Source organism: Carassius auratus, chromosome 13 (assembly GCF_003368295.1).
Source record: "Carassius auratus strain Wakin chromosome 13, ASM336829v1, whole genome shotgun sequence".
Taxonomy (NCBI): Eukaryota; Metazoa; Chordata; class Actinopteri; order Cypriniformes; family Cyprinidae; genus Carassius; species Carassius auratus.
Genome location: NC_039255.1, coordinates 3,028,509 through 3,045,685, shown reverse-complemented (window position 1 = coordinate 3,045,685; position 17,177 = coordinate 3,028,509). Strand labels below are relative to the sequence as shown.

Here is a 17,177-nt window from a genome sequence, read left to right as displayed (position 1 = left end):
GTTCCATGAAGAAATTTTGTAGATTTCCTACCATAAATATATCAAAACTTATTTTTTTGATTTGTAATATGCATTGCTAAGAATTCATTAGAACAACTTTAAAGATGATTTTCCAAATATTTACTTTTTTTGCACCGTCAGATTCCAAATTTTTAAATAGTTGTATCTCGGCCAAATATTGTCTGATCCTAATAAATCATACAGTACTTGGAAATATTAATTATTCAACTTTCAGTATATATATATATATATATATATATATATATATATATACATATACATACATACACACACACACACACACACACACACACACACACACACTACTGATTTGGGATCATTAAGACTCGTAATGTTTTTTTAGAGAAGTCTCTTCTGCTCATCAATGCTACAGTTATTTGATTAAAAATACAGAAAAAAACTGTAATCTTGCAAAATGTTATTACAATATAAAATAATGGTTTCTATTTTAATATCCTTGAAAATAGAATTTATTTCTGTGATGCAAAGCTGAATTTCCATCAGCCTTCAGTGTTGCATGATCCTTCAGAAATCATTCTAATATGATGATTTATTATTAGAGTTATCAATGAAATAGTACAAATTTACTGACCCTAACCTTTAGAACTGTAGTGTGTCTGTTTTAAATAAATGCTCTTCTATTTTTTTCTTTTTGATCATTAAAGTATCCTGAAAAAAAGAATCACAGGTTTCTAAAAAATATGAAGCATCAGTTTCCAGCAGTTTTATATAATATATCTGCATATTAGAATGATTTCTGAAGGATCATGTGACACTGACACTGATCCCAATAATCCTAAAATGACACTAAACACTACAAATACTAGATACTGAAACTGTGACGGCGAGTAAATACTCACTGGAGCAGCAGAGAACGATCCAGAAAAGCTGTTTCTGTAGCACAGGATGTTTGTGGTGTGTTGACTGTCTCTGCGGTGTTGTTCCAGCGGACTCCACCGGCTCTCACTCGCTCTACACCACATATAAAGACTATGAGCTGATGTTCCACGTGTCCACGCTCCTGCCCTACACTCCCAACAACAGACAGCAGGTGCGTCTCATCTACACTTACACTCCTTATGCTAATCAGCTCTGCTGTGATTGGCTCTGAGCAGCCTGATGGGATTTGTTGTGTAATAATGACTGTACATGGTATTAACCATCATATGTACTCGTTATCAGATGCTACATACATAATTATAAATTATATATATATAATATATATTATATATTCAAAAATATTTTTTCTCCCTTTTTTGAACTGTTTCAACCCCCGATATTTTGTATTTTGTATTTTATTTTATTTTATTTAATTTATTTTATTTTTTTTTTATTAATGCATGTATTTATTTATTTATTTTGCTATTAATATATATTTCTTTTTATATATTCAGAAATTAAAATATATATTTATGAATCTAAGTATGTGAAAGTAAATATGAATATGGAAGTATTTATAATTATTATCTCATCCATTTTTTAACAGTATGTTAGATTATTTTCCCCTCAGGTTTTTTGTTTTATTTTATTTTATTTTATTTTTTCTTCCTTTTTTGGATCATATGTTTTTGACTTTTTTATATACCTTAAGGTTTGAACATTTTATAATTATTTCCAGCATATATTTTCATTCTGAACTCTATGTTAGCATTTAGGTTCTCTTTTCTTTTTCTAAATTGTATGCATGTGCAATTTCAAGCATTTACTTCTTTTTAAGGAAGAAAACAAAAAAATTTAATTCAATGGTATTTTGACACTCAAAGTATTTGAGGCATTTGATTTAAAACTGGTAAATAAGTCTGCTTTGGTAAATGCATTAACTGCATCAAAAAGTATTGCCATTTAAATAAATTTGATATGTTTTAAATAGCATAATATGTTTATAGTCTATCAGAAGCATTGACTTCAGCTGTGTGTTTCTTGACTGGAGCCGTATCGCTGTCACTTACGTCTCTTGACAGTCGATTGGCAGGATTAGAGGACTTTCTGTCTTTTTCTTCTCCAACTTCAATTCTATTTGATTCCGCAGGATTAGTGAATAAATCCCTGTCCGTAAGCTTCCAGAAGACTCGGGCACAGTTCAGTCTCTCATCTTCTCACCCATAATCCTGTTTGTAACCCTTGGCCACTCACAGAAAGGCAGACTCGGGGTTAATGGAATATTAAGAGTTCCTCACTCCGTTGCATTATCAAATATCGCAGAGAAATGTGCTGAAAAAACTCTCCAGATTCAGATATTGTACTTATGGATGAGCTTAAGAGATTTTAAGTAGTCTTTCACAGCGTCTGCAGGCGTCTTTTGTTCCATTTTTTTGCACCAAAATGATTCCAGATGGCACATTGAATCCGATTATTTATTAATAATAACTCTTATATTTTTCATCTGTTTCTTTTTGCATTTTGCAAAAAAAAATTTTTTGGAGGAGAGAGGGTTTTATTTAGGGGACGAACATATTTTTAGCAACAAAAAGTTATTATCATTATTAGTAGTAGAAGTAGTGTTAGTATTAGTGTTACAGCTTTTTATTTATTTATTTTACCTTCATTTTGCACTTGGCAATTGTTAATTTTGCACTTTTTAGGAACATAAAATTATTTTTGTTGTTATTATAATTAATAATAATAATAATAATCATAATAATTGTAATTTATTTTTAGAATTTTAGCTATTATTATTAGTAGTAGTAGTTAATAAAAACCTTTTAAAGAACCTAGAATTAATAATATATATATATATATATATATATATATATATATATATATGTATTAATGTAGTCTTTGTTTATTTATTTTTAACATAAAATTCATTTTATGCACCGCACTCTGCATAAAATATTACATAAAATATATATAAAAATATTAAGAATACATAAAAATATTATTATTATTATTATCATTATTATTATTATAGTTGTTGTTAATTAATTTTTCACAATTTTTAGCAATTATGTTCCACTCTGCAAGTGTTAAGTTTGGGCCCTGGTTATAAAATAGAATTGAAAATCTAATTTTCAGTTATTTTTCGGTAATCAGGGTTTCATTTAGTATATATTAGCCGAATGATCTGGATTGTAATTTCACCTTTTTTCAGGGAAAACATCCCTCACTTCCTGTTCCTGTTCTTGCTTATGAAGCGAAAGATACTGTTTGATCTGTGCCGAATCCATTCACTTCTGTTCTTTCTCGTCTCACCAGTTGCTCAGAAAGAGGCACATAGGAAATGACATCGTCACCATCGTGTTTCAGGAGCCTGGTGCCTTGCCCTTCACACCCAAAAACATCCGCTCTCATTTCCAGCATGTGTTCGTCATCGTTAAAGTTCACAATCCGTGCACTGAGAACGTCTGCTACAGGCAAGTGAACCAGACGCCTTTGATTTACACCGTAAAATATTATCGCTATGATAGCTGTTATACCTCTGATGTCTGTTACTGTGAACTGAAAAATATTAATGAAGCTTAAGGACCTGCATTAAATGCTGGAGAACATTAAAATCAATCATGTGTCAATGCTTAGCTTCCCTGTAATTTTTAATTGCCTGTAGTTTTTGATCTTCTGTTTAAAAGCAGTGCCACAGGCTGTTTGAGACGTTTAATTATTGCAATTAAAGACTAAGTTATGTAATAATTATGTCTTTCCAAATCCCTTTCTGTTATCTGTGGAACTCAAATGGAGAAATCTGTTTTTTGCAGCTGTTTCATGTATAGAAACCAGTGGCTGAAAAGCCCCAAAATGGACAAAAACTCCATTTACCATATAAGAATTACCATAAAAAATAGTCCAATAGCCTTGTGAAGTCATACTGTAGATTTATGTGAGGAACAAAGCTAATTTTAAGTCAGCATTGAATGATAATCTTCTCTTCTTCTCTCCTTATCTCATGTTGTTATTGTTAAATAAAACAATCAAAATGTATTTTTGGTTATTGAAATAAGATGAAAAATGAAACGGAATAAAAAAAAATGTGTATAAAATAAATAAATGATGAAAAAAATGCAATGCTGTCTTGTAAACTGAAATAAGTTTAAACTGAAATACTGAAAATTAATCAAATCAAATTAATAAATTTATTAGTCGCATACATGCAGGGAACTGCTTTTTAAAACTACTCTGCTACGTTAAAATAAAAATGGTAAGAAATTTAAAAGGTGAATATTAACACTAGAATATAGTAATACAATAATTTACATTTATAATACAGAAGTATAATTATATATTTTATTCTAAAATAATATACTAAAATATAATATTAACAAATTAAATTAGAAGATAAAAGGTAAAATTCTAATGAAAATACATTAAAGCAATTTCATAAAAAAATATTTTTTTATTTTAAATAAACTAATAAAACTTACAAAAGCTCAACAAAATTAGAAAAGCTTAAATAAAATTAAATATAAAAAATGTATATTCCATTTAATATTAAATGGAAAAACTACAAGTGAAAAAAAAAGTTTAGAAAAAAAATAGAATCTTATAAAAAAAATATAAATGTTTGCTAAATTGACTAAAACTGAAGCAAAAACAAATTAGCTTTTAAAATAAATTACCTCATAAATATAAATAATAAAAATGATAAAAGCATATAAAATTACAATGTAAAAATAATATAAAAATGCTTTATTTTTGCATGAACTTTCTTAAAAAAAATCACTGAATTAGAATATTAGAATATTTCTTTTAAATGTTTTCAGATCTGTGAAGTGCATCTCATACTGTTTTGCATTAGTTAAACCGGTCATTCAATCCCTCGTTTTGGCCTTTGCAGTGTCGCGGTATCCAGATCGAAAGACGTGCCGCCATTCGGCCCTCCCATTCCTAAAGGTGTGACCTTTCCCAAGTCAGCCGTCTTCAGGGACTTTCTGCTGGCCAAGGTGATCAACGGAGAAAACGCGGCGCACAAATCGGAGAAGTTTCGTGCCATGGCGACCCGCACGCGACAGGAGTACTTGAAGGACCTCGCGGAGAACTGCGTGAGCACGACAACGGTGGACTCTGCGGTCAAATTCAGCTTCATCACGCTAGGAGCCAAGAAGAAAGAACGAGTGAAGCCACGGAGGGATGCACATCTCCACAGTGTGGGCGCCATCACGTGGAGCATGGTGGCACGGGATTTCGGTCAGTCGGTGGACGTGGAGTGCCTGCTGGGGATTTCCAACGAGTTCATCGTGCTGATCGAGGAGGAGTCCAAGAATGTGATTTTTAACTGCTCCTGTCGGGACGTCATCGGCTGGTCGTCTGGCGTCATGAGCATCAAGATCTTCTACGAACGTGGCGAGTGCGTGATGCTTTCCGCGCACGACAACTGTGGAGAGGACATTCGAGAGATCATGCAAAGACTCGAGGTAAGAACATTCCTGTTTTTTTTTTTACAATTTCTGCGGTTTGGTCACATTTAATACTGCTTTGCGAAATTCTGTGAACAAAATCCATGCGTTTTGTTATTTTTGTTGTCAGATAATCATTTCATATGACTCAATGTCAGGGAATGCAGTAACACGTTTTGACCAGTGAGGCGCTGTAGACTGTAATTCAGCTCTCCTGTATGCAAATGCAATAAAAGACGACACACGTGGCGCTTATGAGAGTTGTAGTGTCACTGCAGTCGAACCTGATGCTGCTGAGTGTGGCGTTTAGATGAATATGTAAATATGCACAGCACACTTTCCTCTCAATAAGGAAATAAACACACACACACACAAAAATGACAGTGGTGAGAAAGCAGCAGTTAAGAAAGCATCTGATAACAGCGATGTGGATATGTTTGCGCATGATCTGGCCCTCCAGTCACATTTATTTATATAGCGCTTTATATGAAGGTATTTTTAATCAAAAATACCTTCATAGCTTTATACAATTTATAGATTTAAAGCAAGCAGCTTTACAGTATTAAACATGGAAAAACAGTTTTGCTTTCAGTTAGAATTACAACTTGATTTTTTGCGATAACACAGATATCCAGTGTGCTAGCTAATAGGGCTGTCACTTTTTATTCGATATTCGAATATGCATTCGAACATGACGTGAAATATCCATAATCCAACCATAAATAAAATATCCGGTTTTTAAAATGCCATTTTTCGTTATTTCCAATGTAGGATAATGCTCAGTTTTTCCAGGCGCGTCTGCACCGCATCGAGTTAAAACCTCAACTTTTCAGAGAGCTGCAAGCGCAGGTCATGTGACAAGAACTAACCAATCAGCTTAATCCTTTCCCGTAACAACGTTGAAAGCTCAGCCAAGATATTCGTATTCATATATACGTAGTTATTAGAATATATTCGAATACATTGCATGATATTCGATATCCATTCGAATTAGATTTTCAATGTGTTCGATGTTTTCGATGCGTTCAAAAGTGACAGCCCTACTAGCTAATGATAGAATCTTTTATTAATGAATTTCAAATACAAATACATCAAAATAACAATAATATTACATTAAAGTGATAGTTTGCACAGAATAAAGCTTAATCTAATTTGATTTTTATAACACTTTAAGATGATTTAATGGTCAGAGCTAATGTGTTGAACAAAATAATTTATCCAAAAATAAAATAAAATAAAATTATCACTTACTTTTATTTTGTTCCACATCCATATGAATGTTTAAATGAACAGCATTTATTTAAAATACAATGTTACATAAATGTCTTCACAGCTAGTTTAATTTTAGTTCATTTATTTTTTTATTTTATTTTATTTTTACATTTAATGACCTAAACTATCAACCAAAACTCCCATGATGTCCTATTGCTATTCATCTTGTTGATATGTCTTCAGGATCCTTTCATTCAGATGTCTATCTACTCAATTCAGTGTTTTTTCTAAATCGAAATCCAATCGGGCTCAATCAAAACATACGGATTATTTTCCTCTCTAAGCTGGAGAAGAAAGTTGGCTTCCAGTTGTGTTCATGTTATCTTGGGTAGTCTAATTATTCCTTAAATGACTTTTCTTTGGGGATATTCAGGCTTAGTTTTCTATCATAAATTAAAGGGACTGTAATTAAACGTTTTAGTTGTCTTAAAGTACATATGTACATACCTGTGAAGAGCGCTGCCCGATGAAATCTGTGCCTTCAGGAATCTTCATAATCTCCTTACAAGATTTCTCAGAGGAATGGAGTCGTATCGATGGCCAGAATGTTTGAGGGTTGTATGTTACTCCTGGCGGTGCTCCTGAGCTGTGTTGGCTCTTGTAAATGCCCAAGAGAGTTAAAATCACTCGGTTCGCTCCGTTTTTGGCTTTCGGAGGCTGTAGCAGCTTCTTCGATGCCATTTCCCATTTCTCAAGATTAATGACAAAATTTTCATAATGGGGTGGAGTATCCCTTTAACATATTACTTGTATTTGAATAATATTTGTTTTTTATTTAACTAAATTATTTATTCATGTAAATTATTTATTGATATTTATATGTATGTATATGTGTGTGTGTGTGTCTTTAGTAATTCATAAAAGCAGAATTATTTGTTATTTATTTAATGTATTATATTAATTATTAGTAGTATTGTCTGACTATTCTAGTACAATACATCATAAAACATGCACTAAATAGATTAATATTTATATTATAATTTTGTATTTATATTTATTAGATAAATATTCACTAATAATTTATTTAGTATATATTTATTAATATATATATAAATATTTATGAGTCTAGAAAAATACATTAAAAATCTCAAACTTGCACTATTTGTAAGAATTTCGATAGTGTTCCTATGATGCCTTTAAGTGCTGACTAAGTAAACTGCTCACTGTGTTTGGGAACAGAGCTTTTGGTTCACTATGAGGTTTTCTTGTTCATCGACAGCGAGGGCATAGAAAGACAGAGGAAGCTATAACATGGTGTGGCTGATGAGCTCAGCTGGGTTTCCTGGATGCTTTGGTGATGTGGGGATCTCCAGGGATTACTGTGGTACGCTGGGTGCGAGTGGGATTAGCGGCGCTCCTGTTTTTGGCCTAATTTCCTAACGGTACTTTGTGTACCGAGGACCGTGACTGCCATCAGACGAGACGCTCCCAGAACAGATGTTTCTCATCCGCGAGTCATTATGAAACAAACCCGTGTCACCTGTCTAAGCGCTTAGTGGATCTGATGGAGGTTAGACATCCCTGATTAGTGACCCAGAGGGATTGTGTTCATATGTGTTCCTGTAGCTCAATTGGTACAGCATTTCGTAAGCAGCGCAAGGTTGTGGGTTCGATTCCCAGGGAGCATGTTAGGTAAAAAATTTTAGCCTGAAGGCACTGGATAAAAGCGTCAGCTAAATGCGTAAATGTAAATATGTGACCCCTGGAGTCTTAAGTATACATTTTTCGAAATAAGCTTTTTATTGATGTATGGTTTGGAGGTTTATGTATCTTTTATTCATTCATAATTTTGCCTAACCCCGACTTCTAAGCTTAAGTGATTATTAATAATAAATAATAAAAACGGTAATAAATATTTGACTTACCATTGACATCGTCAGTTCTGGAATTTGTGTCATTTGTTGGGTGTTTAATCCGTGCTTGTGTTGTGTTGTGGACATTGTGGTCAGGCTCATTAAATGAAGTGTCTCTGAAACCTTCAAAGTCACAGCAATGCAGGTCAGCGTGGATGAGGGTGTGTGTGTGTGTGTGTGTGTATGTGTGTGTGTGTGAGAGAGAAAGATCTGAGCTGACATCCTGTACCTGCAGAGCATCCAGCGCTGCTCCTGGAGGACGGGATACATTTGCATACGGAATGAGCCAATGAATATCAAGGACGGGATAGGAGCGTTCGCTGCTTATGCTAATCATGCCCTCTTATTTGACTTCCACTGTCTGCTTTACAAGTGCTGCCAGTTAACAGTGAAAGGTGCTGGAAGTGATTTCAGTATTGTTTGCTTGCACTTGCTCTGCAGTTACACTAGACTTTGAGCTGATTTCTTTGCATTGCCGTGTCTGTAGAAATGTGCTCAAAGACAAGTGTGTCTACAGTGCAATATATATAATTATTTCCAAAATGGAGAAAAATATTTTAGCAGTAAAACGTTTGGCTTACTTTTCAGAGTTTTTGAAAGAAGTCCCTTACGTTCACCAAGGCTGCATTCATTTGACCAAAAATACAGTAAAGCAGCAATTTTGTAAAATATCATTGCAATATAACTGATGCACTAGTAATATTATAATAGTAGTATATGACCATTCCAAAAGTTTGGGGTCTGTAATATATATAATTATTATTTTTTATATATTTTTATATTTTTTAATCCAGCATTGATGCATTAATTTATTAGAAAGTGACTAAAGTAGTAGTAATAATAATAATAATAATAATAATGCTTATTTGTTTATATAATTTTGTGTGTGTATGTGTGTATATATATATATATATATATATATATATATATATATATATATATATATATATATATATAATTTATATTATATAAATATTAATATTTTATTTATAAAAAAAAATTCTTAAATGTATACATGCAAGTGTGTATTTATATATACATAATAAATATACACAGTACACACACATATATATTATGTAAACAAATGCTTTTATTTTATCATGGCTAATCGTTTGACAGCGCAATTTTCAAATAAATGCTGTTCTTTTAAAATTTCTATTTATCAAAGAGTTCCGAAAAAGATTCAAGATTCAGATTTCAACGTTGATAATCAGAAATGTTTCTTGAGCAGCAAATCAGCATATCAGAATGATTTCTGAAGATCATGTGACTCTGAAGACTGGAGGAATGATGCTGAAAATTCAGGAATAAATGTCACTTTATAACGTATTCCCATAAAAACATTTATTTTAAATTGTAATAGTGTTTCAGAATATTACTTTTTCTGAATTTTAAATTGAATAAATGCAGCCTTTTTGAGCCATTGATTTAAAAAATGTTAGTCATCCTCATGTCGTTCCAAACCGGTTTGATTTACTTTTTCACTGGATCATTTTGAAGAATTCTTTGCGTCCAAACCACTTTGCATGGCAAAAAAACCTCCTAGATGCAGTGGTTCGTCCCAGAAGCTGTCAGAAGGCACAGGTCTGCCGTAACGGTCCATCTGGGCCTCTACCGTCCGTTTGACCGTCTGCACATGTAGATTTGGCAGATTCAGGGCGGTCCTCCATTATTAAACTGAAACCGGTTTCTCTTGCATGTTAAAGAGTTCGCTGTGTGAACGGACCTTGAGTCAGAGTTTTCATCACAAGCTACAATTCGAGTTTCAATGCCTTGAAAATGTGATTCCGAAAGAAAAGTTATTTAAGAACCCAAATCTAAAATCATATTTAGATATCTTTAATGCTTCTTGAGTTGCACTCATGCAAACTTTGGAAAAATACATTATTTGTTCTTCAGACCTTCCTCTTTAAAAGAAAAAAAAAAAGAACCAACTGAATGCAAAGTGATGACTGTGAATTACTCACTCAACTTTTTACTCCTGGAGCCATTTTAAGATCCCAATGTTGCTGGAATGGAAACATATAGAGTTTTAAAAATTAAGATGCCGAAAGGAAAGTTTGTTAAGATCCAAAATCTAAAAGTGCATTTAGATATATTTAAAAAATATTGTGTTACAGCATGCAAACGTTGGAGAAAAAAACATGTAAAGTGTTATTTCCCATTTTTTTAATGGCCCCTGTCATATAATGCAACAAAGATTGCTCAAGTCAACAGATTTTAATGATAGACCAATCAATCTCTATGTACAAAAAGTATATTGATGCTGCCGTCTTTCTAAAGTCATTTTTACCCCTCTGAAATCTGGCTCTGATTCTCAGGTGAGAAATGTCCTGTGCAGCACTGTCACTGACTTTCTTTTTTGAAACATATACAGTAGTTTTGAGACTTTGGTTGTGTTTAGCATGAGAACCCAACTACCTTTACCAGAATCAGAATCAGAATCAGAATGAGCTTTATTGCCAGGTATGTACACATACGAGGAATTTGTTTTCGTGACAGAAGCTCCGCAGTACAACAGAATGACAGCGACAGAACATAAAACACATAATAAAAGAATAAAAAATACAAATATGTAGACAGTGAATGACAATATACAAATGACAATTGTAGGCAAGTATATTACAAAATGAAGTTATGTATGTACATATATATTGTGTGCAAAATTTAAGTGTATACTAAGTATGTGTGTTAGATAAATAAAGTGTGTGTGTATATAAATATAAAGTGTAGTGTGTCCGCCGTTATTATAAGCTGTTCATAAGATGGATTGCCTGAGGGAAGAAACTGGTCCTGTGTCTGGTCGTTCTAGTGCTCAGTGCTCTGTAGCGTCGACCAGATGGCAACAGTTCAAAGAGGGAGTGTGCTGGATGTGAGGGGTCCAGAGTGATTTTGACAGCCCTTTTTCTCACTCTGGATAAGTACAGTTCTTGAATAGTTGGGAGGGTTGTACCGATGATTCGCTCAGCAGTCCGGACTACCCTCTGTAGTCTTCTGAGGTCAGATTTAGAAGCTGAGCTGAACCAGACAGTTACTGAAGTGCAGAGGATGGATTCAATGATGGTGGAGTAGAACTGTTTCAGCAGCTCCTGTGGCAGGTTAAACTTCCTCAGCTGGCGGAGAAAGTACAACCTCTGCTGGGCCTTTTTCACAATGGAGTCAATGTGAATGTCCCACTTCAGGTCCTGAGAGATGGTGGTGCCCAGGAACCTGAATGACTCCACTGCAGTCACAGGGCTGTTCATGATGGTGAGTGGGGGGAGTGCAGGGGGGTTTCTCCTGAAGTCCACGATCATCTCCACTGTTTTGAGGGTGTTAAGCTCCAGGTTGTTGAGACTGCACCAGACAGCCAGCTCTTTTACCTCCTGTCTGTAAGCAGACTCGTCACCGTCCTGAATGAGGCCGATGAGTGTATGAGGCCGTACCAGTGTAAATGAGTCGGAATGCATTAAATAGCATTAGACAATAGCATTGTCATGATGCATGGTTTGCAGGAATCAGACAAAAAAAAAAACACATTTCAATGGTTCAGATTCATGCTATCGAGAATTGGCTGTGAATTTTCACAAAGCTCCCCCCTTATCCCGTACGAGCCCCCAACTGCCTAATTTTGAGCTACAGGCAAAACAAGTAGAAAATGTCAATTTTGGTCAAATTTAAGGATTGTGACTTTTAAGGACAAAAATGTAGCTCCAATTAGTCATTAAAAATGGTGTGTTTCCAGCAGACAGCACAACAGATTGCTCTCTTTAAAGACGTTCAGCGCAGACCCAGACGTGTGGGAAGTCACAGAGTTTAGCCTCGCTCTGAGGATTACTGCAGATCGCTCACTTGACGCTTTCTTTGCTTCTAGCTGCTGTCTAGGAGTGTGTTTGTTGTTCTTTGTCAAATGATTCATTGTACTGACCAGCAGTGCTTCAGCGTCTCATTGTTCGGTCTAATGATGTGTGTTGATGGAAACACAAGGTTTGCTTTAAAAAGTCAGTGTGAAATCAAAACTATTTACTACACGTTCCTGGTGTTACAGTCAGTGATTCACTGGTGCATGTTGTGTAGACAGAGAGCTTAGATTTGCATTTATGCATTTGGCAAATGCTTTTATCCAAAGCGACTTGCATTGCTGGGAATCGAACACATGAAAATGCTATTGCTGGCACCATTTATTCATCCTTTTCATTTTTGATATTTTGATACTTTATTTATATATATATTTTTTACAATTTTATATTTATTTTAAAAAGTGTAATTCTTATGGTTACGTATTTAAGTTTTGTTTTATTTAATACTTTATTAGGGGATTGTTTAACAACTTTATATTATATTGCATTTTTTTATTGTTTGATTTTGGAAATGTAATACTTAGGGATAGGAGTTTGTTTAACAACTCTTTGTTATATTATAAATTGATTTATTTTAATCAATTCATCTTTTGGACATTTTACTATGCTTAGGGTTAGAGGTTTGTTAATGATTTGTAAATATTTAATTATAGAATTATAATAAAGAATATTTTTAGAAATCTTTACAAATTTTATAATAAAATGTATTATACATTGTAATTTAGTTTCACAATTTGTAATGATTTAATTATTTATAATAATATTAATATTATATATTATTTTAATTTGAAACAAACCATGTTAAAAATATTAATTATATATATTAAGGAAAGGGGTTTGTTTAATAATTCTGTTTTATTTTAATTAGATCTAATGCAAAATAATATCAGTATTAATTGAAGTATTATATTGCATTTTATTAATATTGTTTTATATTGTCACATTATCTTATTAATATTTAATTTTAAATGTTACACTTTAATAAATTTTTTTTACTTAAATTGAAATAATATGTATAATATGTATATATTATATTATATTATATTATATTATATTATATTATATTATATTATTTTATATTATATTATATTATATTATATTATATTATATTATATTATATTATATTATATTATATTATATTATATTATATTAATTTGATCTAATGCAAAAGTATTAAGCATTGCTTTCTTAATCTTTTATGGTAAATATTTTCTGCTTTTGCCATCGGACAGAAGAATCAATGCTGTGATGTTTCTTTCTCTCCTCTGATTGGTTGCATCTGTCAGATCAGCTTTTTCCTTTCTAAAAAACTTCCCTGGAGTGCCATTGTCTTTATTCTCATATGAAGGGTTCTTTAGATCGAGAGGACGTTCAGTCACGCATCCGTCCCGCTTGGATTTACATGTTAATGGTGGGATGTTGGTTTTTTTTGGCTCATCTTCCTGTTACTGTCACATGGGAGCTACTTAAAGCAACAGTTCACCTGGAAATAATTCTGCCATTATTTACCTATCGTCAAGTTTCCAAACCCAGGTGTGAAGAATATCCGTGCTGTTTCATGTCCATCCTTCAAGCTCAAAAAATGCAATGGAAATAGTTATGCTTTTCTGAAGTCATGTGATGCTAGACTGAGGCTGATTTCTCTCTCCGTCTTGCTCCAGATGGTCACGCGCGGCTGTGAGACCACAGAAATGACCTTGCGCAGGAACAGTCTCGGTCAGCTGGGCTTCCACGTCAACTTCGAGGGCATCGTGGCCGACGTGGAGCCGTTCGGATACGCCTGGAAGGCCGGTTTGCGTCAGGGCAGTCGTCTGGTGGAGATCTGTAAGGTGGCGGTGGCCACGCTGACCCACGAGCAGATGATCGACCTGCTGCGCACCTCCATCTCCGTCAAGGTGGTCATTATCCAGCCGTATCAGGACGGAGCTCCCAGAAGGTATCAGTGATCTGATCTATTAACATCCATACCACTTGTTGTTTTCCTTTAAAGCTAGATCTGTAAAATATTACATGTACATTTTAGTCATTTAGCAGAAGCTTTTATCCAAAGCGACTTACAAATGAGAAATGGAAGCGATTATAATCAACAAAAGAGCAATGCTATACTATAACAAGTCTCCGCTTAAATCCAGAACACATAACAAGTGTTTTTTTATAATGTCATAAATAGAAAGGAAACAGATAGAATAGAAAAAGAATAGAGCAAGCTAGTGCGAGTTCTCTTTGCTTTTGTTAATTGTGATAATAAATGAAAAGAAAACTGATAGAATGCAAAAAGTTTAGAAAGCTAGTGTTTTTTTTTCTTTAGAAAAACAAGCAGCTAATGAATAGAGTGCAAGTCTAAAAGGGACAAGGTTTTTTTTTATTTATTTTTTTTATAATTAGAATAGAGAGTTCTAGAGTTAGAGGTTCAATTAAAGATGGAAGAGATGATTTTAACCTATTCTTGAAGAAGGACATGGCTGCTCGGATATATTATATTATATTATATTATATTATATTATATTATATTATATTATATTATATTATATTATATTATATTATATTATATTATATTATATTATATTATATTATATTATATTATATATTTTTCATTATTGTATTTATTGTATTTATTGTATTTATTGTATTTATTGTATTTATTTATTTATTTGTTATTATTATTATTATTATTATTATTATTATTATTATTATTAAAATGTAATACTTAAAGTTAGGGCTTTATTCAATATATGTTCCTGCCTCTTTCTTCCCACAAAAGAACTGCGTTACAATTACATGTTCTCTTTTCTATTCTATTCTATTCTATTCTATTCTATTCTGTTCTATTCTATTCTATTCTATTCTATTAGCCATGACCGCAGATGTTAAATATTCACTTTTAACTCATAGTTCTGTATGAAAGTGACCACTTAAGCTTAATAAATCACCCACGATGGAAGTTAATAGCAGGTTTTCTGCTGTTTTTCAGTCGTACTCACATGATTTATTGTGTTGGATGGGATATGAAGTCTGAGTTTTGAGATCTCACTCTTATTAGCTGTTAAAACTACACTGCACTCTGCTCGTCCCTCCAGTTAAACCAGGACAGATCCACCTGATCAGTCACTTCCCATCAGCCATCAGAGTGTTTCAAGCTTTAAACCATTGAGAAATGAATGTTCTTTCCTAAACGTTTTCTCTTTTTATACATTTACAATAAAATGTAGGTTAGATTGTATTTATTGAATAAATTATAAAATAAATTATGTATCATACATGTTTTTATTAATAATACAATTGTATTAAATAATAATAATATTTAATTTTAATGATATATTTAATTACATTTACTTTTATATTATTAGAATAAATTACTAAGATTGCAGTTATTGTAATAATAATAATCTGTATTGTATATAAGTATAATTTTTCATCTATCTATCATGTTATAAGTATGATTTCTGCAATATATTTATATATTTAATTATTAAATATATTCTGAATAATAATACTTAATTTATTTTTATACATTATCATTATTATTATTATTTATGTACATTTATTATTATTATTATTATTATTATTATTATTATTATTATTATTATTATTATTATTATTATTATCATTATTATTGTTATTATTTATAAAGAAACATATTTAAATGTGCTATTTCTTTCTTCGGGATTAGAATCTTACTATTGCACTTAGTGTGATATTTGAACAGATTTCCTAAAGAAATTATCATATTATTTTATTATTTTATATTTTTATTTGTAATTTTCACACATAAAAAAAATCAAAAACAGAATGGTTTATTCATTTGCTCTTTCTGTTAGTTATTTAACTGAGTCTAATTAGGTTAATTAAACAGTTTGAACCCCGTTCTGAACGCTCACAAACATGCGTAAATCTAGAGGTTTGTTCTGTTGTCCCTGTATCTGTGCCTGTAGTACTGTATATTCATATCAGATGTGAACACATGCTGATCGTATCCAAACATCGCTCTGTCAATGCAACAGGTCAGCAAATCCTCTTACAGTGATCTGTGATCATACAGTACGAGATCATCTGTCATCATACAGCACGCATCAGAAGCATGTTTCAGAGCAGAGCATCTCAGTGTTATGATGACTCACCATCAAGTAGTTCTCATTTAAACCAATTAAGAATGATCTGTGAGTAACTCTCGATTGACTCATAATGGATAACTGTGTGAGTGAGTAAGAGTCGCTGCTACTGTGTGTCAGTGCTGTCAGGTGGTTGTCAGGGTGTTGCTAAGGTTCTGAGTGTTTTTAGAATGTTGACGTGTGGTTCCGAGTGGTTGCTAGGTGATGACTTGTTGTTGTTTATCTGCATGGTCTGCTGAAAGCAATGTGGGACGCCGACATTAGAAATGATAATCCTGGCAACAGATTCTGTGCATCAGAAATATCAGGAGAGTAAAAGTGCGGAGTGATTTAATATTTTTTAATGGAGTAGTTCACCCAGAAATGAATAATTATTTGATGTAAATGAGATCGTTTCTTCATCAAATTTGGAGAAATGTAGCATTGCATCACTTGTTCAGCAGTGGATGCTCTGCAGTGAATGGGTGCCGTCAGAATGAGAGCTGATAAAAACATCTCAATAATCCACAGCACTCCAGTCCATCAGTTAATGTCTTGTGAAGACAAAACAGCATTATTGAAAGAAACAGATCCATCATTACGGCTTTTTTAACTTCAAACCGTTGTTTCTTGCTAAAATATGAGTGCATAATCCATAATAACGCTTCGTCCAGTGAAGTCTTCTGATATAAATCAGGAGAGAAATCTCCACAGATCAAGCAGCGTTTACGAGCCAAAACAAATATGTGGGAGGATTTTGATTCGAGACGGCAACAG

General features: G+C 32.8%; 1 protein-coding gene across 3 annotated transcripts in view; it reads left to right on the top strand.

Annotated features, from left to right (window-relative positions):
- The window catches only part of LOC113112354 (signal-induced proliferation-associated 1-like protein 2), a 107,595-nt gene that overhangs the window by 55,057 nt on the left and 35,361 nt on the right, over positions 1 to 17,177 (top strand). For all 3 annotated transcript variants that reach the window (XM_026277824.1, XM_026277822.1, XM_026277823.1), the window contains exons 6-9: positions 969 to 1,072; positions 3,217 to 3,374; positions 4,790 to 5,366; positions 13,974 to 14,248. In XM_026277824.1, coding sequence (XP_026133609.1) covers positions 969 to 1,072; positions 3,217 to 3,374; positions 4,790 to 5,366; positions 13,974 to 14,248 — 1,114 coding nt within the window. The remainder of the gene's footprint in view (positions 1 to 968; positions 1,073 to 3,216; positions 3,375 to 4,789; positions 5,367 to 13,973; positions 14,249 to 17,177) is intronic.